Source organism: Carya illinoinensis, chromosome 6 (assembly GCF_018687715.1).
Source record: "Carya illinoinensis cultivar Pawnee chromosome 6, C.illinoinensisPawnee_v1, whole genome shotgun sequence".
In the NCBI taxonomy this organism is placed as follows: Eukaryota; Viridiplantae; Streptophyta; class Magnoliopsida; order Fagales; family Juglandaceae; genus Carya; species Carya illinoinensis.
In genome coordinates, this window is record NC_056757.1 from 31515141 (window position 1) to 31538388 (window position 23248).

At 34.0% G+C, this 23248-nt stretch overlaps 2 protein-coding genes and 1 long non-coding RNA gene across 3 annotated transcripts; 2 read left to right on the forward strand and 1 right to left on the reverse strand.

Moving 5' to 3' along the window:
* Positions 1 to 2029: 2029 nt before the first annotated feature.
* Positions 2030 to 3514, reverse strand: LOC122313760. Its single transcript, XR_006243493.1, has 3 exons — positions 3374 to 3514; positions 2462 to 2584; positions 2030 to 2319 (listed from the first exon to the last, which is right to left on the reverse strand). It is a non-coding gene; the product is annotated as an uncharacterized LOC122313760 (long non-coding RNA).
* An 11176-nt stretch (positions 3515 to 14690) lies between these two features.
* On the forward strand, positions 14691 to 16994 carry LOC122313095 (heterodimeric geranylgeranyl pyrophosphate synthase small subunit, chloroplastic-like). Its single transcript, XM_043127827.1, has 2 exons — positions 14691 to 15279; positions 16098 to 16994. Exons 1-2 carry the CDS (start codon positions 14935 to 14937, stop codon positions 16761 to 16763), a joined length of 1011 nt encoding a protein of 336 aa, XP_042983761.1. The 5' UTR covers positions 14691 to 14934; the 3' UTR covers positions 16764 to 16994.
* A 635-nt stretch (positions 16995 to 17629) lies between these two features.
* LOC122313094 (F-box/LRR-repeat protein 10-like) lies at positions 17630 to 21454 on the forward strand. Its single transcript, XM_043127825.1, has 4 exons — positions 17630 to 17886; positions 18215 to 18423; positions 18729 to 18825; positions 19763 to 21454. The coding sequence occupies exons 1-4, from the start codon at positions 17713 to 17715 to the stop codon at positions 21071 to 21073; spliced, it is 1791 nt and encodes a 596-aa protein (XP_042983759.1). The 5' UTR covers positions 17630 to 17712; the 3' UTR covers positions 21074 to 21454.
* The last annotated feature ends 1794 nt before the right edge of the window (positions 21455 to 23248 follow it).

Sequence of the window (23248 nt, forward strand, 5' to 3'; positions counted from 1 at the left end):
TTCTTTTCGGCCACCTCCATGCCACAAATGCCTCACCTTTGTGACCTCACCATATCACTCCTTGTCCCTCCGGTTGTTGATCTTGCAATTCCTAATTCAATGTCATACACGACTAACATGTGAAGCTGACTCGTAGCCCAAGTTGCTGAAACGTCGTTATCTAGACCACCTTTGGCATGCAAAACCTCATGCATTGATAGTCGCCATGTGTGAAGGATGCGTGTAGCCAAAGCTTTCGTCCGTCCGATTGCAACTTTCTGACTATATTTCTTGTTTTCCTAATAAAATATTCAGAGGATAAAGCTAATGAACATCTCCATCAAACACGCCACAGTAGTGTTTGAGGCTTCCAATTACAGTCACTCAATCCATAACTTGAATTATGAATAAAACATCAACTTTGATGTCCCCTATCGTCTAATTTCTATTTGCTTTTCTTTTTTAACATTTACAGAGGTCCCACTTCTTTTGTATTTTAGTTTTAATCTAAGTGTAACCGCGCTTTGGACAAAACAGATTAAAGTGTTTTACTTTTTTAGTTATATTATTTATAAACTTAGTATCCAGCACACCACTTATTATAGAGTCTATTATATTTATAGAAAAAGAAAAAATCTAAAATATTACTACTATTATATTATTTTAGGTAAACTAACATGGCATCCATCCAATTTAGCAATATGTTTAATATCATCTGGCCAATGCTTAACAAGCGGAAAACCTCCATCTTCTTAACACTAATAATGGCTCAACATACAAGAATCAGATTTTACAAGCAGCATGGGTTGTGCCCAGTTGGTGCAAGCTGAGGGAGCCAAAATTTAAAGGGGGAGCCATGAACGATGAGAGATATGGTGATAAGCGATAAAAGGTAAGCGATAAGCAATAAGAGATAAGATATAAGCGATAAGAGATATGCAATAAGAAATAAGAGATGAGCGATAAGAGATAAGCGACAAGCAATAAGAGATAACTGATAAGCGATCAGCGATAAGCAATAAGAGATAAGTCATAAGCGATAAGATCAAGATAACTGATAAGTAATCATCGATAAGCGATAAGATATAAGAGATAAGTGATTAAGCGATAATAGATAAGCAATAACTGATAAGCAATAAACGATAAGCGATAAAAAAAATGATAAGAGATAAGAGATAAACGATAAGCGATAAGAGATAAATGATAACCAATAAGAGATGAGCGATAAGAGATAAGAGATAAACGATAAGCAATAAGAGATGAGTGATAAGCAATTAAACGATAAGCGAGAAAGCGATAAGAGATAAGCAATAAGCGATAAGAGATAAGAGATAAGAGATAAGCAATAAGCGATAAGAGATAAGAGATAAGAGATAAGCGATAAGCAATAAGATATGAGAGATAAGCGATAAGAGAAAACTGATAAGCGATAGGAGATAAGAGATTAGCAATAAGAGATTAAGTGAGAAAGCGATAAAATATAAGAGATAAGCAATAAGCGATAAGATATAAGCGATAAGTAATAAGCGATAAGATATAAACGATAAGCAATAAACAATAAGAGATGAGTGATAAGCAAGAAAGCAATAAGCGATAAGTGATAAGTGGTAAGTAAGAAAGCGATAAGAGATAAGAGATAAACAATAAGCGATACGCGATAAATGATAAGTGATAAAAGATAAGAGATAAGCAATAAGCAATAAGAGATAAGAGATAAACGATAAAAGATAAGTGATAAGAGATAAACGATAAGAGATGAGCGATAAAAGATAAGAGATAAGCGATAATATGATATGAAATGAGATGAGATGAGATATGATATTTGATATGAGATTATATATGAGATGGGATGGGGTCTGGTTTGGGGCTTAAGGTTTGTGGGTGTTAGGGAAATATGTGGTCTGAAAAAAAGAAAAAGAAATATTCAAAATCGTATGGACTCAACGTAATATGTTCTCATTGAAGGGTGCGGGTGGGTTGAATATTCCTAGCAAGGGGATGAGCCAAACCAGAAAAGATTTGCATTAAAGCTACAAAATAAAAATACCCCTGTGGAGAATTATAAAGATATATTAATCAATTTTCACTGGAAAGATTGCAGAACAGAAAAAGTAAAACAATTACTACATTCATTTCAGATATGAATTAATTGGAAGGTATAGAGGAGAAAAAAAAAAAAAAGCTAAACTAAAGATGCATTGCAAATCGTTAATGGTAAAATTTCCACCATCTCCTTCACTTATATATGATCCGTAGAGGCCTTGCAGAACAAAGATTGTAATGGGTCTGCCTTGCCATGAGAAATCTTTGAGGTGCTTCTCCTGCATGATAGCTAAGGACCTGTGAAGCAAAAGAAAAAACATTAAAAATCGTGTAGACCCAACGGAATAATGTGAGGAATACTCAAGCTAATAAGAGGAAGAACTAGACAAGAAAAAGAGAAAAAGTTCAAGCCAGATGGGTATAAAAAGTAGTTTCATACAAGCCAATTATAACATGTCATGTAGGCTCCTCATGAAAACCCAAAAAGGAGAAACATACTACTTTTTTTCTCCTTCTAGTCGCCCCCTCCCCCATCCCTCTATTATTCCAGTCCACTTTTCACCTGCAAGATTTAATAATCCATTAAAGCTTAAAGCAATAGTGATCCCACACTACAAACGGAGAGGCATGCCAAAGACGAACACGCTAGATGACAGAGAACAAGCTGGACGCCAGCGTTCATAGCTATTTTCTCTGCATTTTATTCTCTATGTTTAGGATTTTATTCTCTCACTTTCTGACTTTATTCTCTGCATTTTCATTTTCTTCATTCATTGATGGATAAGCCAAGGATGGATAGATTTAACAGAAAATTAAGTCAAAAGACAAAAACTTTTAACTTCATCTTTTGCTGAAAATACTGAAACTATTGAGGACCCACTACCATCTTTTGCTTCTTAAATATGCATTTGTGTGTTGTAATTTAGTGAAGTCAAATATTCAATCAGGATCCACTGCCAACTTGATAGCTTCGTCCTACGGTCTTATTCCTAAAAAGTTGGGAATTTTCATATATACTATTGGCAGTATATACTATTGCAATTCATATCAAGATCCTTTAATATAGAACCAAAAAGTTTTCTCTTTTCAAAAGTGCATTTTCCTACCTTCCAAAATTTTATCGTTTTATCATTGGTGGAGAGAAGAAACAGATTTATTTCATATTTTGGACACTTGGTAATTCTTCAAGTGTCTTGATAAATTTATTTCAGTTTGTAACTGAGAAGAAAAGGAAAATGCAAAAAATAAAACTAGAACCCAGAGAATAAAACCCTATGAACACAGAGAGTGAGAATGTAGAAAGTGAGAGAATAAAACCCTAAACACGGAGAATAAAATGCAGAGGAAATACCTATGAGAGTCGTCATCCAGCTTGTTCATCGTTAGCGTGCCTCTCGGTTCATGGTGTGGGATCGCTGCTATTTTAATGGATTATTAAATCTTGCTAGTGAAAAGTGGACTGGAATAACAGAGGGATGGAGGAGGGGGCGACTAGAAGGAGAAAAAAAGTAACCGAGTGTATGATTCCCCTTTTTGGGTTTTCATGGGGTGCTTACATGGCATGTTATGATTGGCTTGTGTGAAACTACTTTTTATACCCATCCGGTTTGAACTTTTTCTCCAAGAAAAACCTTAACGGAATAATGTGAAGAATACTCTTAACTAAGAAGAAGAACCATATTAAAAAAAACCTAGCTAGCAAAAGAACAAGAAGCATATGCTCATCAATCCAAAAGGGAGGAGAAAGGGGCAAGCATATCACAAATCTTTAACCTAGAGCGCAAAATGGAGAAGACAAAAAGGCGAACATACTGTCAATCTTTAATTTGAGTAGACAAATGACTTCGTGCTCGAGCACGTCTAGTTCCAATGATTCTCATGACCTCGACTTAGATTAGAACTCAACATTGGCATTGAAATCAATTAATCGAGAGGCAATTTTTTACACCAAAAGTACACCAATTGAGCAAAATCAAAGACAAAGACCAAACCGAGATAGGTGAGGAATAATGAGGAATTTCATCGACACTCACTCTCTCTATTCAAATTGGACAATTGAGAGAAAATAACGGCTAAATCTTTATTGTCTTCCCACTATTTCGTGGATGTATAAAAAGTTGAGGGTTTTGTGGGTTAATTCTTTTTTTTTTTTTACCGTAGCTGGGAGCTAAATTTCTCTCATTTTCTTGTCTTATAAAAGATTCAAAAACCCCACATTTAACTTGAAAAAATAAAAATAAATTTTTTTTGTTTAATTTTTTATTTTTATTTAATGCTTAATGAAAATTAAGAAAATTGTGGGATTGTTATAAAATTAATTAGATGAAATTACACTTTGTATCTCAAAACTATATTGAGTACCCTAATTTAAGATTCAATTGTTAAGCCTAAAGAATAATAAATTAGAAGAGATGATTTAATAAAAGAAATAATATTTGTAATTATAGAGTACGCAAGCATCTCATACTCATTTGAAAAAAAATTTAATAAATATGAGATCTACATAAAAACAATAATTTTTTAATTATGAATCTCATTCTTTTTTTAAAATGAGGGCGTATCGCTTGCATAACCCATGACTATATTTAGTATTACTCAAATTTCTAAAATCTCAGTATTTTGAAACGAGACAGAATATAGTATCAATTTGTGAGTTTATTTTTTTTTTAAATTCAAAGAAAATTTAAAAAGAATGCACTAATTGATCAAAACCACCTTTGAAATGATCCAAAACCCATGTCAACATCTTTAAACACTTTAGAACACTCTACAGTTGTGTTAAATCAAGAATTATCTTGAACATTCACTTTAAACTACCAAAAGTTATAATGTGCATTGTGAATTATTATTAAATATATATATATATACACATGTCATTACAATTAAAATAATTAAATTCTGTGCACAAATCTGTGCGATTATTACCTAGTTTTGTACATTTGTTTGGTTTGATCTGTAATGTAAATTTTTGAATTGGTTTTTTCTTGGATTTTTCTCATCTGTAAATTCGTTTAGTTTGTTTTTGTAAGTTTGTTTGTACTTTTAATTGGATTTATAAGATTTGTAACTTTACTTTGTGAGATTGTTTTGGATTGTAAAAAAATGTGGTGTTAGATAGTGTCTCTACGACCCAAGAACATGGTCGTCAACATGGATTTGTAACTTAGATATCCACGACTACGACCGAGGGTTACAGGTATGTCACTTTATTGACCCACAATTACAATCATGATGACAACCGACCATAAAGATCTACCCACATATCTTTGATTTGTGCACACAACACTTTAAGACACATGATCGGTGCCTCAGTGCACAGATTTGTGCAATTATTAATTGTTTTTAATTATTTTTTTGGTTTGATCTTTAATTTTGTAAGTTTGAATTGGGTTTTTGTTGGTATTGTGAGGTTGTTCTCATCTGTAAGTTCGTTTAATTTTATCTAGAAGTTTGTTTGTGCTTTTATTTGGGTTTTTAACATTTGTAACTTCACTTTATATGATTACTTTATTATTTTTCATAAAAAATGTGGTGTTAGATAGGTTGGCCAGACGGGAGTACCCGTCGATAGAGGCCAAGGCTTAGCTCACCCCCTGGCCCTATCTTAACGATGCGGGTAGCATCCCTAATAGAGAATGGATATTTTTGCAAAATGATACTAAAAGTCCTTATGCCTATTTCTCTCTCTACTATTTGTCCAATAAGGGAAAAAAAACATTATCATATTGTTTTTAATGTGTAAAGTTGAAGGTTTGCACCATTTGTCAACTTCTTCCTTTCGTACAACAATGTAAGAGGCAACATAGTCCATATACACTTGTAGTTAGCAAAGTGAACCACTAATAATCATAGTAATAGAGAATGCGAATACAAATGCAAATATTTATAATACTTATTTTAATTTCTTATAAATAGAAAACTATTGGAAAAAAGCAATAAATAGTAGATCGAACATGTAATTTTATAAGAATTTCAAGATAACTTCATTTCTTAACAGTCTGTCATCACAAAAGCTTTTGCAAACATAAGAATAAATTAACAAAAACATTAATATACAACAAAAATATAAAAATACAAATGAATTAAGTTTCTCTTATAAATAAAAACAATCAAACTTTGAGAAAAATTCATTTGTGCATTAATCCAGCTTCATTTTAATCTTATATACTATGACTTTTTCTAAACAATTAACCTTCATTTATAGAGGCGTTATAATGTCAATGATGGAACTAATGAGGATGGTCTCGATAGTAATAATATGAAAAGATGATGAGATAATAATAATATAACAAGATGGATTGTGATGATTATGATGATGAGGATGTGATGAAATTATGATGATATAAAAAGATGATGAGATGATAAATAATATGCAAAGATGATGAGTGTGGATAATAATGTAATGAGATGGATCATGATGCTTATGAAGGTGAGAATATGATGAGATCATGATGATATGAGAAGATAATGAGATGATGATGATAGGCGAGAGCCGGTCCAGTCCCAAATTACCTAAATAGACTACCTCCTCGCGAGGGTCAATAGGCGAGACCAATCTCTATATTAGCCCGACCACCCATACGGAAGAGAGTGGGTCCAGTCTCCTAGCAAAGGAAAAGTCAAATTGTATATTGATTGAATTAAAATATTGTATATCTTATACATTTAGAACCAATATATTTTATTTATTTTATTATATTATTATTGGTTTTATATAAAAAAAATATTAAGATGAATAAATTCAAGTTGTGATTTAAATTGATTAATAGCATGAGTTATGCTTAACGTTAGAACTTGTGATTTAATTGAGTAATTTTTCTTTATATGCACAATATATATTATATATATTATTCTTTTTATGTTATTTATCTTTATATGGAGTTATCAAAAGAAATAAAAGTAGAGAATTACTAAAAGTTGTACGCAACACAAAACAAAAGAAGACTTATTTTTACTTTGAAAAGTCAAGTTTGCACAGGTAAAAAGGCAATAGATATTAGGAGCTTGACCTGGGACTACGCCAACATATTGTTTTATATAGGATTTGGACCTTGGGGGATAGCGCATATATATATACTAGTAGAATTAAAACGTCCAAGGGACGTTTGCCTAGTGGAGGCAAATTATAAATGTAAAACTTTTCCATGGGAAAAAAAAAATCCTTTTCTTCGGCAGCTGTCCCTTTAGCTTGTACGTCTCTGGTCTCCAGTCATAAAGCTGGGCCCAATTGCCTTAATACGAATGTCAATAATTCTCAACAAGTGGACCATCAGTTTGTAGTCCCTCCTGGTAGATGGATTTTAATTTTTATGAAAATTTATGGGATTAGATTTTAGGGAAAAAGGTGACACACACTAAAAGGCAAGCAATCCAATTGTGATCTTGAAGCTGCCTCAATCTTCCATAATTCAAAGTGTCATCCATCTGTACATAACCTGTGTTTTTTTTTTTTTTTTTTTGTTTCAATCAATCATTTCTAGCAAGTATTGTTGCTGTAAATTTTTTAAGCGGACATAATTTAATTTAAATTTAATTTAATTAATTAAGTAGTAGGTAATTTTAAATAAACTTATATCTTAATAAAATGACAAAAAAAGAGTGTTAGGATAAGACTGTCAACCTATATTTTTAGCGTGTCCCAAATACAACAGGTTACAGTTTGTTTTTTTTTTCACTTAGTCTGTGAAGTGACTTTTTGTTTTTGAAAACGCTGCAGCCTGACTTCCTTTCATTAAAAACATAAAAGACCAAAAAGAGGAAAGACTTCGTGAATCCATTTAATAAATGACAGATCATTTCAATTAGGGCTGCCCACTTGGGATACCCATACCCTGTTTTCATTTGGTTTTATATATTATTTGCTTTGTTTTAGACACAAGTGTAAGATTTGGTGATGACTTTGGAAGATATCACACAGATCTCAAGCACAGGCATATCAATAATGCATTAGAAAGACAGATAATAAAGGAAGGAACGTCGAGATAAGGATGGATCTGAGTTTAGAGAGAGAACTTGGGAGGAATACGAAGCCGAGAATGAAAGATTTTGTGTGGTCTGAAATTCTTTTGAAAAAATATCACTGACACAATCTCACTAAAGACTAAAACATCCTTATATAAACGGACACAAAGAAAGGAAACAAAAGGTTAAAAAAGTAACTATGCAAAACTTTCCCATGAAAGTAAATAATAGTAATCAGCAACACGTTCAGCAATCAGCAACACCGCTATGCACTGCTCAACAGCAAGTAAGAGAGGGGTGAAATGCCCTAAAATAAAGAACAGAAGAAATAAGTACATCTCATTCAGTATACTGAAACAACTGATGTTATTCATGTGAATCAACCTGTTTAGAAGGAGAGCAGCAACACTGTTATGATTGTTGATATCTTGATCCCGTGGAATTTTTCCAAATAACAAGCAAAGATTTTACAAGTGAACTATAACTAACAAAATTTGTAAAATGAGAAGCTTCAGTTGTGATTTAGATAACATTCATGGAGGAGATGAATGAAATTATTAGATCTAAAATACCATCTCTTAAATACAATTAGTATTTCAGATTCATATCACGGTTTTGTAAGAAATTGTGCATTATTAAAGGAGAAATAAAATGGAACACACAGAAGATCTAACAGAAGATAGAAACACAAATATGAATATTTGTGAAGTATTATTTTATTATCACAAAGTAAAATTACAGAAATTTAAAGCTCTTTGCCTCAATCTTTAAACGCTCTTGCTCTTCAAAAATCTGCATGTCTTTCCTATCTAAAGGAGTAGCCACTCGAAAAGAAGAGTTAAGCAAAGATTTTAAATCTCTGTTCTCTCGCTTTACTGCTTCTATCTTCATGTTGGACTCCATAAGAAGCCGCTGAAGGATAAAAATATTCTCGTGGAGTTTGTCAACCCCACCAGTCCTAGATTGTAGTCGCTGAGAATATGCGACAAGGGTTGATGAGTATCGGGTACCGAGACTCATAAGCTCGTAGATAATTTCATTATCTGACTTATTAGTCAGATCATTATTGGATTGCATTATAGCACCTACGGAAGAAGAAGAAGCAGAAACAACTGGTGAACGAGCAGAAACAACTGGTGAATGAGGTGCAGAATACCTCATATATTGGTGATGGGAAGATTGCTGAGCCATTGCAAAGTGAGAAAGCAGAAAGAGATTACAGAGTAAGAATACAGACTAAATTTAGAAAAGTGAAGAAGATGAGATGCGAAAGAAGATGAGCTGAATAATTCTTTTATAGAGAAAATTATGACAAAGTATCACTCTATTGCTTCATAACATCTTTCGTGAAGCATCTCTCTACAAGAGACAAGAGATGTAGCATCATAGCTGCGGCACCTAACAGATACAGAAGAGCGATGTAGTATCATAGCTGCGGCGCCTGACAGCTACAGGAGACCTGTAAAAATCTTACGGATCAGAGTTGTCTGGTCTAAAACAGAGGGTCACCGTTTTTGTTGAGAGAGAGAGAGAGAGGTTAACAGTTTAATTTTGATGAATTCTTTACTGAGTATGTTATTTAGAAGAACACTTAAAGTATATCATTTATGTTTTTTTAAAGCAATCGAGAGTTTACCACTGAAACCGAAGATGTTAGACATGGGTACAGCTGAAAAAATCCCAGGAGGTCGAATCCACACCGTTTTCCATCAAAAAACCCTCCAAACAGAGCAAAAAAGAGAAAATCAAAGAAGACAACGGCCAAAATCTATTCTTACAGAGCTTTATCAACAAAAACGAAAACCCACATGTAAATTCTATGAGATATGGCAAAAAAAAGTAGAGAAAATAAGTGAGAGGAAAGAGAAGGTGAGGAGCGAAATGATAGGAGTCTGGGTGGGTAAATGGAGAATAGTTTTATTTCGTGAGAGGAATGTGGGAGGTTTGTGTACGTGATAATGCACACAAGGGAAACCCACATGCAATGTATTTGTGCTGAGAAGTGGATTCTCTCCCACCAAATGAAAACCAGGTGTCCTTAAAGCGGTTTTTGGTTTTATTTTTTTGGTGAATTACGACTTGTTTGGATGCTCGACTAAGTATGTCTTCGACCCGTTAGATCCCTAGATTAACTACTCTACTCGCAACACCATTAACATGATATAACATCATATTTAATACATTAGACTACTCGTTCATTATTAATCAATCATTCAATTACAGTATTGGCATTTCATATTTTTATTTTTTAAATTCTTTTTTAAATTTTTTTACATTTATTTTTTAAAATTAATTTAATTTTTTTTATTTATTATTCATATACTAAATATTTAATAAAAAATAAAAAAAATATTTGTTCATATACGGGTTTAAACCAGTATATATGAACAAATTTAGTAAAATGAGATCACTAATTAGCTTCCACCTATCCATTAATTAATGGTATGAACGGACAAGATCATACAAACAATGAAATTGTTTATAATGATAAAATCAAGATAATCATGATTAATTGTCAAGATCATCTTGTAAATATTAGTGTAAATATTAGTGTTTAATAATGAAAAGATCATCAGCACATGGAGGCCCCTTTCAGCTTTTGGACGCAAGGGAGAGTTTTCTTTTTCCTTTTTGAAAGACACGCATTTAGCTGTTTTGGACAATGGCAATATATTACAATAAAACTTTCAAAAGCTTGGTCATATCATCAAGCAAGTCAAATATTGCGAAAAAGAGAAAGAGATTTATCAAAAAACACGTACCCACACGCGTGCGGAAAACAAAAGAAAAGAAAAACTATACCATAGACATATTTTATCGTTCTTCTTTTCTATTGTCCTCAATCATCCAGACGTCCTATCACCCTGCAAAACTACTGCTACAACCAAATCTTTTCGCGAATTCATGATGACTTATAATCTATTACTGTATACCTTTAGTCATATTTGTATGATGTTTGCCCAATTACTTGACACCATTGTTTTCATTACAGAAGATAAAATTTAGTGGAAGATGGCAATACACATGCAGTGTTTTTATTATTAATATTGTTATAATTGATTGAGATAAAGAAGTTTTATATAAAGCCTCTTTATTTAAATCTATGACATAGCATGCAACAGCACAAGGATAGCAAAACTTTATATCCACCTTAGTATATTAAATTCAATATTTTTGTTTATAAGACAAGCAAGGCTCGACCACCAACACACCATGTGATTTACGCGCATTATCGGCCCCATTCACCACCTAAAAGCTGGCCCACCAAGCCCACAAAGATAAGACCCCTCTACTTGGCGATATCCCATTGGCTATTGATTTTATTAAATTATTTTTCTTTATTCGTCGATTTCCACAAAAGTCAGTGTAATTCACATGCTTGGGCCCGCATTCCTTTATTTTAAAAAAATGTATTTAAAACATGAATTTATATTTGAAAGTGCCACGTATACTGTTTGTTCAATTATCTTACGCGCATTTAGTTAGTTACCATGAATAGCAATTTAGATAGACTATTAAGCATGTTCTATTAACCAATTTAATAAATAAATCATGAGTTGTTTAGATAAGTGGTTTGTAAATATAAAATTATGATATTAAAGGATATAACGTTTTGACTCAACTCATATAAACTTAAAATAACTTTATATATATATATATATATAAATATATATTACTATTTATAATATCATTTTAGCTTTATAATTATGATATTTTAGATTTTTCGAAGGAAAACGGAAGATTATGTTCCTAATTCAGTATGCATTATTGATATAAATTCTTATGAATATAATAGTCCATTGTATGCATAATTAAATTATTTAAAAGTTATTAAAAAAATCTCAATTTATTATTAAAATTTAAAGATAAAATTAAAATATATAAATTAAAGAAAAATGTTATTATCAAGCCAGTATGTAGAGCAAATCTATTAAGTTTTTTATACGATATAATTTAAGATGTATGCTACTCATCATCCCACACCACACACTTTACGTATTTTAAAATTATTTTTATTATTTATTTTATTTTATTCTTGTAAAACTAATTAAGTTGTACTACTTATCATTCATACACCACATACCTGTTATAGGAAAAATGAAAATAAAATAAAATAACTGTGGTGTGTAGTGTAAAGTTTTGAATACCGTACTGGAGGCCGTATCGATCAAGGTACAAAAATAAAATATTTTGATACTGGTACCGTTTCATGTATCATTTCGAAATAATCGATATATGAATAATATATATATAAATTATATTCCAAAATAATAGTTTATATATAAATTATAAATAGCATGATCTGAATTTAGGGTCAAAAAATGAGATTGCAATTATAAGAAATGAAAAAAAAAAGTAAAGGCCGAAATACTGGCCGGTACTGTCTGAAATATAGACCAGTACAGGCCGAAATATCAGCTGGTACATCCTGTATTTGGCGTGGTACAAAACAAATATAATACTTGTACCGGACAAGTAGCTAGTATGGAAAATACTGGTCGGTACGGTATGGTATTTAAAATATTGGTGTAGTATATGATGATAATAAGTAAAATTATTCATAATTTAATATGGAAAATAAATTTTAAATTTTAAATATTATAAATCAAATATTACCGTTTCAGTGATGTGGATAATATCTTATACACAACGGCTTGATAATAGAATAACTCATAATTTAAATTATTTTATTTTAATCAAATAATGCAATGTGGATGTATGTAGTGTAAAAATATTTAAATATTATTATTCTTTATTTTATATAGAATTATTTTATTATCAAGCGAATATATAGAACACATATATATACTTTAAATGGTATTATTTAATTTATAAGTATTTAAATTTTAAAAATTTTATTTCAAATTAAATTATGTTACGTGTGAAACGTATTATCCGATTTATAAATAGAATTTTTATTTTATATAAATTGAATTTAATTGGCGTTACAATATAAATTAATTGATTATAACTAATAAGAGCATTGTGCAAGTCTAAAATAGCCAGCATTTATACAATAATCATCTGCAATGGCTTAGTCAAACTTTAAAAGTTTGACATAAATGCTATAGTAATTTATGGGTCCTCGCCAGACTTGAAGAGCTACTGTACCGAGTCCAAAGATTAGTTTATTATTTTTCTTCTACCGGCTTTCTCTTCTTTCTCTCGGTTTATCGTTTTTCCCTAAATCACAATATTTCCTCTGCAGCTTCTCCGGAACGAAGTGCTCCCCCCATTCGGCCTTCATAGTCCCACAACCTTGAATCAGGTCCACCGGTTGCCTTCTCCAGCAGGCGCCGTCGTCTCCGAGCTATCGACGGTAAGTCTCTCTTCCTCTCTCTTCCTAGCTCTTCTCTCCCTCTTCTTCGATTTACTGAGTATTTTTTCGTGCCCTATTTTGCCTAGCTAGGTCGAATCACTTGACCGAACATCGGCTTGCTTCACGATTGGAAGGCATCGGTTTGCTCCACCATTCACGCCGGCGGTTCTTCCTCCACGAATCCAACGTTACCGTCACCCCTGTTTGGGTAATAGAAATCGTTTTTTTTTTTTAAAAGATGAAATCTTATACGGTAGCTTTTTGCTTGTATTTTTTCCTGCATTTGGGCGAGAAATTGGTGGCATAGTGTAATCTGGAAGTGCTTGGACCCTTTAGAATTGTTTGACGTTGCTTGATCATGTTGTTTGGGGTTTTTGCTTGACATTGTTGTAAATGGACTGTTGTTTGGCTCTTTTATTTTTCTTCAATGTGTTGAGAAATTCTTGATCTGTATGCATGGAAAAAGTATGTTGGGTTGGGAAAGCAAGTTCATGGCTTTTTGGTAGTTTGAATGTATGCGTGGTGTATGCCTATTGCAGAGTCCATATACTCTTTGTTTGCAATCTTATGTTTTTTGTTTTTTTTTTCTTTGGATTTTCTGTTTGGTTGGTTTTTCCCCTTTCTTGGTCTAGCACGTTAATATTCTCATCATGTTATTGGTTTGTTCATGATTTACATGATCATGGGTCATTAGATAAACCAAATTGATACGAGGAAGGTTTGTTTGATGATGATATGGGGAAGGTTTGTTTAATGATGGCATTAAGCTCTCTCTGTTTCAAGCCTATGCATTTTTTTTTGGATCCAGTGGAGTATACTGCAAATTGGGTCACCAATTGGGTCATGATTTTGAGGAGTATCATGAAGTGGCTGTCAAGATGTTACATCCATTAAAGGAGGGCTATACTCAAAAGTTTATGGAGAAGTCTGTATGCATTATTTTGTGGACTGTTTTGTGAACTGTGTTGCTCAATATTGTGTTGGCAATGTGATTTTTATGGAATATTGAGGTAATTTGTGGACTGTGTTGCTCAATATTGTGTTGGCAATGTGATAATGTATAGAATTGTAAATCTGGATTACTTTACTTCAAGAAATGTATTTGCCATGTATTTGTATTTGCTTCATGAAGTGTATTTGTATATATAATTGATAAAATATATAATGCTTTGTTTAGGAAGTGTATTTGTAAATAATAATAATAATAATAATAATAATAATAATATTTTATTATTATTATTATTAAAATTTATAATATTATATTATTATTTTATCTTTAAAATGACTAGTTCAATATAGACTTATCTAACTAAAATTTGATACTATAATTAAAAGATAAAATTATAGCCAAACTTTAGACTTGACAATGGTTAGGCATTGCCAATGCTTTAATGACAACTCGTTCCGAGACATGATTCTCAATTTCTCCGTGGGGAAGCACACGCTCTCAGGTCCCCCTAGTGACTGCAGCAGCTTAGCCTCCAAACTTTTGACTGACATTTCCACCGCTCAAATCCCACGGAGAAGAAGCACTTAAGCAGAGTCCCATTGATTGACAGATAAAGATACTACAGAGAACGAGCTGTTAAGTATAGATAGTCAAAGAGGGAGAAAAAAAGGCAAAGAAAACAATGGTATTCTCGACGATAATACCATGCGCATCCCACCTCTACCTGCCTAGAAGAATGCCCACAAACCTTAAATCGTCCCCAATTCGCTGCTATTCTTCTTCCTCTTCTTCGGTTTCTACCCAGTTCGATCTGAAGGGATACTGGACAACCTTAATTGGGGAAATAAACCAGAAGCTGGACGAGGCGATTCAGGTGCAGTACCCGGAGAAGATCTACGAGGCCATGCGGTACTCTGTGCTGGCCAAGGGGGCCAAGCGGGCCCCACCCATCATGTGCGTCGCCGCCTGCGAGCTCTTCGGTGGTAACCGCCTCGCTGCATTTCCCACGGCCTGCGCCCTCGAAATGGTTATGTTTTTCTCTTATGTTTCGTTTTATATTTATTATCATTCCACGTTTAATTTACATGTCTTAAAGATAATTGGCGTCGGGATTTTTGCTTGTGGAATCAAAGAATCTGGATTTTTGCTTGTGGAATCAAAGAAAGTACTTTCCCGATTTGGATATAGTTGCATCAGTCGGATGCCTTCGTGTGTTCTATTTTTTTTTTTTTTAAAGAAAAAAAGAAGCCCTTACTAGTTTGAGAATCTGTACAAGAAACCTTACTAGAACCCCTGTCCGGGCCGTATTTGTTTGCTGAAACGTGCATAAAAAAACTAATTGTGATTGTGGAATATTACTTGAACCCCTGTCCGAGCTGGGTTTGTCTGTGGCCTTGTTTGTTGACTAAATCGGATTCCTGTCCGGGCCGTATTTGTTTGTTGAAACGTGCATAAAAAAACTAATTGTGATTATGGAATATTACTTGAACCCCTGTCCGAGCTGGGTTTGTCTGAGGCCTTGTTTGTTGACTAAATCGGATTTGATTAGAATTCTAAGTGCTTGATTTCCACTTGAAAGGGATTTAAATTTGTGAATTCTAAATTCCAATATCAAAGGAAGTAATTCAAAATTTGGAGTCAGTGAACGCTAAATTCCAATTTTAATGCCTTTCTAACACGAAAGCAACAAAACTGTGGACTTGGGATTTTTTACGAGGCACAAATCTTTAGAAGCAGCGAAGCAATATTCAACATATAGTTTACATAGTTGTTCTTTCTCAGCGTAACAGTAATATATAACTATTTAATGAAAATGTTAATTCATTTCTCTTGGTTGGTAAACAGGTTCATGCAGCTTCATTGATACACGATGACCTTCCTTGTATGGATGATGACCCTTCACGCCGAGGACAGCCCTCAAACCACACAATCTATGGTGTTGACATGGCTATCCTTGCAGGGGATGCCCTCTTCCCCCTTGGCTTTCGTCACATTGTCTCCCACACACCTTCTGACCTTGTACCTGATGCCCATCTCCTTCGAGTGATCACAGAGATTGCCCGAGCAGTAGGGTCAACTGGCATGGCCGCTGGGCAGTTCCTTGACCTTGAGGGCGGGCCTAATGCTGTTGAGTTTGTGCAAGAAAAGAAGTTTGGGGAAATGGGTGAGTGCTCAGCAGTATGTGGAGGGCTGCTAGCTGGTGCTGAAGATGAGGAAATACAGAGATTGAGGCGGTATGGGAGGGCTGTTGGGGTGTTGTATCAGGTAGTAGATGAAGTTTTGAAAGATAAAATGAAGAACAACGAGGAAAAGGAAGAGGCAGGGAAGAAGGGGAAGAGTTATGTGGGATTATATGGGGTTGAGAAGGCAATGGAGGTGGCAGAGGAGCTAAGGACCAAGGCCAAGAAGGAATTGGATGGGTTTGAGAAGTATGGTGAAAGTGTGGTACCTCTTTATAGCTTTGTGGATTATGCTATTGATAGAGGTTTTAGTGTTGGTGATGCAAGTTAGTGATGGAATTCAGGCCGCTGAATTTGGCTATCCACCGGTACTCAATTGTGAATCATTGTTTGGTATTTGGCCTCACAGCCTGACTTCTGAGTTTCCTTTGTTCCTTTACATTTTTTGCTCTTCCTCACTATGCATTAGAGATGTTTGGAGTCTGGTGACAGCAAAAGTGTAATGTGGATGGATCCAAATAAAGAATAAAGGGATAAATAACAAGGAATTCAAGACTGATAATCCTGATTTATACGGTTTTTTTTCGTTGTTTGGGGGGGGTGGGGTGGGGGGGATGTGGCTGTTGCTTGCCTTGAAGTTCGAGTAGTCTGATTTCTTGTCCTTCCTATGCTTAGTGCCATACAAAGTTAAAAATATTGCAACGAAAATCTTGTTCACACACTGACACAATGCATCCATACTTCCATGGTAACCTTGCCAAAGGAATAGCTTAATGATATTTGACATATATCAGGATATTTGACATATATCATTTTCAGTTATTTAATGATATTTTTAGACAAGTTTCAAAATTATACAGTTATTAAATAAAGAAGGGGTAAAAATTGTTTCGATCCAAAACTTTGTGAAGAGAAGGGACGACACTATATGGCAGAAAAGAAATCTCCAACCCCGCCCAAAGTCAGTGCTCGAACGGCTCGTTTGCTCCGTGGAGTGTTTCATAATTTTATGAATAGTGATAAAAATAATTTTAATTAAAATATTTAATTTAATTTTAAAAATATTGTACAATAAAATTTTTAAAAAAAATTATAATAATTAGATAAAAAAAATTAAAAATTATTTTATCTATGAGACTTTTGAGTAAATTTTAAAAGAAAATTGTTAAAAACTTTCGAAAATTTCTGTCTCATTGCCCAAAAGTACCTTTAAGCATTCGATACAGTGCCAAACGGGTAACCCAGGTCCCAGACCCAGAAATCGAAACCCCAACCCGAGAATGGCGACCAGCGAAACCCGAGCGAAGAGTCTGGATCTCCTGCCGACGGCAATCCTCGCCACCATTATGACGAAGCTCGACGTTGGATCGATCTGCTGCGCTGCGTCCACGTGTACCGCCTTTAGGACCTGCGCCTCTCAGATCCTCTCCTTCCTCCCCACCTTCCACCTCCTCGTGAGTAACGTCCTCTCTCCTGATACCTCCTTAGAAGCCCTCTATTTGGATGCCGAGAATACCACGGAAAATGGAAAAACATATAAACATAGTATAATTTTTGCCATTGTTATGCTTCTAAAATTGAAGGCAAAAAATTACAAGACAATCTTGCTTGGTGCTGAGAAAACGGAGAAATAAGATTTTAAAATTTACTTATTTATTTGTTTAATTTCAAAGTTACTGTATTTTGCATAAACTCTTTTTTTCTCTTAACATTTCCTTTTTCATTTATTACTAGCCAATTTAATTTTCGGTAAATTTTCTCCCTGGCGGATCGTTCTTGCAGGACATTGCTCCTTCAATAGATTTGCTGCGGCCTCTGTTGCAACCGTCAAACCCTTACCTGCGGAGCTTGAAGGTTGACTGCGATCGCCTTAACGATTCCGCAATCGAGCTCTTGCTTCGTCCTCCATTGCACGAACTTTGTCTACACAACTGCACTGATTTTAGCGGGAAACTGCTTTCTGAGATTGGCAGGAGATGCCAGGATCTAAGGTTTCGCTCTCTCCGCTCTATCTAACCGATTTTTGTTTGGTGCTTGTAACCTAATTTATTGTATCTCTTTAAGTTGTATGGTTGAGATGACGAAATCTTAGCTACTTATTCTTTAATTACAAAAAAGGAAATCATTGTTAGTGCTTTAAGAGTGGAGTTAACCGAAAAATGATAATAATCTTAGAGGATGTTAATTCGTTAAAGAGACGTATACTTGATCTTTTGATTTATAATGGCATGGTTCAGAACCTGTTTCCTGCTTTTAAGTGGTGGGGTTGTTGGCTTTGGATGTTTAACTTCTTCAGGTCTCTCTGCTTGGGTTCAATGTCCGAATATAGAGTGCAGGCGATTGATGATATTTCTGATTTGAAGGAGTTGCTCCATGGTTGCACTCAGCTAGAAGTAAGGCTTAACTGCAAGAGTAATCAATAGAGTAGTTTTTTTTTTTTTTTTTTTCTTTCCTGAATCGGTATAAAGAAAACAAACCCGTGTATTATTATATATTCAAACTAAGATCAGGTCTTATACGAGTAAGGTTTCTATGAAATATGTGTAGTTAATAAAGATTACTTATTGGGAAGAAAATGAATTAATCAAGTATAATATTCATTCAGAACATGCAAGCATGATATATAAGAAATAGTCTTAAGTATCTTTAGAAAGAAGGGGAAAATGTAGTTCTTTAACAGATTAAAGTAACTTGCGATCAGTGCAATTATTAGTAAATACTTGTTTATCAGTTTATGTATACCAGCTCGATGCCACAATCCCTTACTCTTTGTAAGAGCCCTCATTTATCTTTATAGATATTGTCTTAGAAATAAGGTTGTAAATTACCACCATTTGGTTATTGACCTGGCTAAAATTTCAGATGCAGAAAGGCTTGGTCGTTTTGATAAAATCCCCACTTCATTATCTCATACTGCATTGGATAATATGGATACTTATCATATCTTAGTAACTGTTTCATTCCACATTCATGAAAGCTTTGTACTGAATGATTGGCTTGTGTTCACTACTTGGAAAGAAATTTGCACATACCTTATGTATTATGTCAGCTGCAATGCTGTTGTGCATCCGTGGAACACACAATTCTCCTTCTTGGCCATTCTCTGTTTTTTTGGGAGCCAGGGGGTGCAGAATAATAGAAAAATTGTAGTTCCGATCTTTATGCATTTCAACACATTTGGACAATGCCTTATGCTGAAGTATTTTTGTAGATACTAGCATGCAGCCTAATCAGAGAAACTTAATCTCCCTATACATGCATGTTGTATTTGTGCCATTTTATTCCTGTCTTATATGTGCCCTCTGATTTGTTTTATAACATTTTTGGTAGGCACTGATCCTGATGTTTGATGTTTCACTATTTCTTCATCATAACTCTGCTCAAGTTTGGGCTTTGGCATCTGAAAAACTCACTACTCTTGAGATTGGCTACATTCCTTCAGAAACAGTGACTGAGATGCTTAACCCAACTTTGGGACCCCATGAGTTGCCAAATCATATTCAACCATCCATATTGTCTAGCATTCAGAAATTGGGCCTATCAGTAGATTATATAACTGATGCCATGGTTAGTATGATATCTCAAAGTTTAGTCTCCTTAACCCATTTGGATCTTCGTGATTCACCATTAACTGAACCAGAAGTTGCAATTGACTTAACCAATGCTGGCCTTCAACAACTTAATCAGTATGGGAAACTGAAGCATCTCTCATTGGTCCGGCGCCAGGAGTTCATTGTTACATATTTCAGACGAGTAAATGATGTTGGAGTCCTCTTCATGGCTGATAAGTGTGCAAACATGGAAAGCATATATCTTGGTGGCTTCTGTCGTGTTACAGACACAGGTTTCAAAACAATCTTGCATTCATGCTCCAGATTATACAAGCTTCGGGTGTCGCAGGGGACCCAGTTAACTGATCTTGTTTTTCATGATATCACTGCAACTTCCCTTACTTTGACACATGTTAGCTTGATCTTTTGTAATCTTTTGACCAATCACGCAGTCATGAATTTGGTATTCAACAAGGATATTAGAGTTCTTGACTTGAGAAATTGCAAAAACCTTGGAGATGAAGCACTTCGAGCCATCAGCACTCTTTCTGAATTGAAGACTTTACTGTTGGATGGCTCTGATATAAGTGATGTTGGATTGTCATACTTAAGACGGGGGGTTATTGGTTCGCTTGTTAGATTGTCCATTAGACGGTGCAAGCGACTTACAGATAAATGCATTTCTGCTTTATTTGATGGTTCCTGTAACATGGAATTGCGAGAATTGGACCTATCAAATATTCCCAACCTTTCTGATAATGGAATTTTGTTACTGGCAAAAAGTCGGGTTCCATTCTCTGAACTTAGAATGCGGTGTTGCCCACTCATAGGCGACACTGCTGTAATAGCATTAGCCTCAATGCAGGTTGATGAGGGCATATGGCATGGTAGCAGCTTGAGGTTGCTGGATCTATGCGACTGTGGTCGCATCACAGAACTTGCATTCCATTGGTTAAAGAAACCTTACTTTCCAAGGTTGAGATGGTTGGGAGTTAGGGGAAGCGTAAACAGAGACTTGGTAGATGCCTTAGCTAGGAATAGACCGTATTTGCATGTGGAATGCCATGGTGAGGAGCTGGAGGCTGATTGATGGGATCAATCGGATGGTTTGTGGTTCGTGCATGCTTGACTTATGATTAGGTACATGACCATTGACCAGGACGAGGTGAAGAGTGAGCACGATTGATGAAGAAATGGTAGATGCTGAAAACAATGTCTAATTAGTAGTGTACAAAAATAAGTGTTTTCTGTGTATTTTAGGCATGCCTGTGACATTATCTTTTGCTAATAATGTTAATATGTAGAGGTGTAACTCTTTTATCATCAACTTGTGGTTAGGGTACAGAAAATTTGATTCCTAACTCCACTGCATCAATCAATGTTCTTTGGAAATGTCTCATAATTTTACTGGAAAATGTTTCAATGGAATTGTACTTAATCAATTATTTTATATACTTGATTTGCCATCCTACTAAAAGGGCTATTGTGGCTGGGACTACCTGGAAAACTTCAGGATGATAATGATGTTGGGAGATGAACTTTGTTTCTCTGATAGTCCAAGTTCCATGTATATGCTGATGATCCATGATTATTGACCTCGCCTCCCACAAACTTTGTTGCTAATGAATAATGATGATTCTCACCTCACCTGAGGAGAATAATAGTGCATTCTCCTTTTCTCCATAATATACAAGTTAATGTGGTTTACTTTACTCTCCTTTTTGCTGCTGGGTGTCCAAAGAATGATTTAAATTATTGTTGAGTGGGCCGAGCTATAGCTTATGGTTCTGAAGTAAAGCCCAAGAGCTAGAAGGGAGTTAGTCAGCTACTCAGCTGGGTCACCAGGAGTGGTCCTCGTCTACATCTGTACTGACCAAATTTCTTATCCTTAAGGAATTAGGAATCAAACATAGCTCGTCACTAAAATCTACCAAATTATGGATGTTTAATGTAAATTATGAGTTATATACAGATTTTTGCCTTGCAAGCGGGTATGGAAACACACCACATTCAAAATAATTATAAAAAGAGTTTTAAAATATAAATATATTTTTATGCTAACTTACGATTTAATACATCAATAAATAAGTATGTAGATATTTTTATTTTTTATTTTTTTTAACAATACATGTACTTTGAATGTGTAGTAGGATGTCACGTTAATTATGTGAATTAGATGAGATACATGGGATAGAAATAGGATAATTCTTCAAGAAAACGATATTTGAAAATAGGGTGGGACAGGGGTATGTATATTTAATTAGTAGCGTGATGTATGAGCTTAATGTCACGTCGTCGCCTAAAGCGATCACATCCTTTCCCGATTTAGTACAAAGCATAGGTCTGATCAGATATATCTCTAATTAATAATTAATACAGAAGGCTTAAGCATTTTGATCACGGCACAAAAGAATATGCTAAACCGAGATAACTTATTATAATCATCTATAGGAACATGGTTTTGTCTGCCATTGATCAAGGACATGAATACCAACTACACCATCCATGCTCGCCCTTTTTTTTTTTTTTTTTTTTAATAATAATTAATTATAAAAAATTATAATTATAATTAAATGGGCAATTAATTATAATTAAATTTTATTATATGTATATGAACATGGTTAAACTTTTCTCCATTTACCAAAATAGCACTCATTTTGGGTAATACTACATATAATATTAGAGCATGCAATCTTCGTGTACTCCCTTTAAAAAAAATAGACGTCAGCATTAAAAAAATAATTCTTTTATATAAATCATAGATTTATCTTCAATTTTTTGAAGGAGTATGTCAAACTCTAAGATTGTAAATATTATTTTTACATTACAATTATTAGGAGAAGCATATTGCAAACTAAAAAGCATGGTACCATTTCTAAGTAAAATATAGACTATATGTATTTATGATTAAAAACTAGGAGATCTGAGGATAGATTATATATATTATATGATTGAAATGGTACAACTAAATTAATACAGCATTGGACACGTGCATGCATGATAATTTAATTAAACAGCTGTAGACCTTAATCTGTTCTCTCCTTCTTGTTTATCCTTTTTCAGCCACCCAAAAGCCTCGGAACAACATATTATAATTAGGGTTTTTTCATGCATAGCAATGGGCTAATTTTAGGGTATTTTTAAATTTTTATTTCAAAAATAAATCATGGAAATACACGAGAGTTATATATATAATTAATTGACTTGACTTTAATTGATATATAAGATCTATTTTATAATAAAATAAATTTTACAAACATATCAC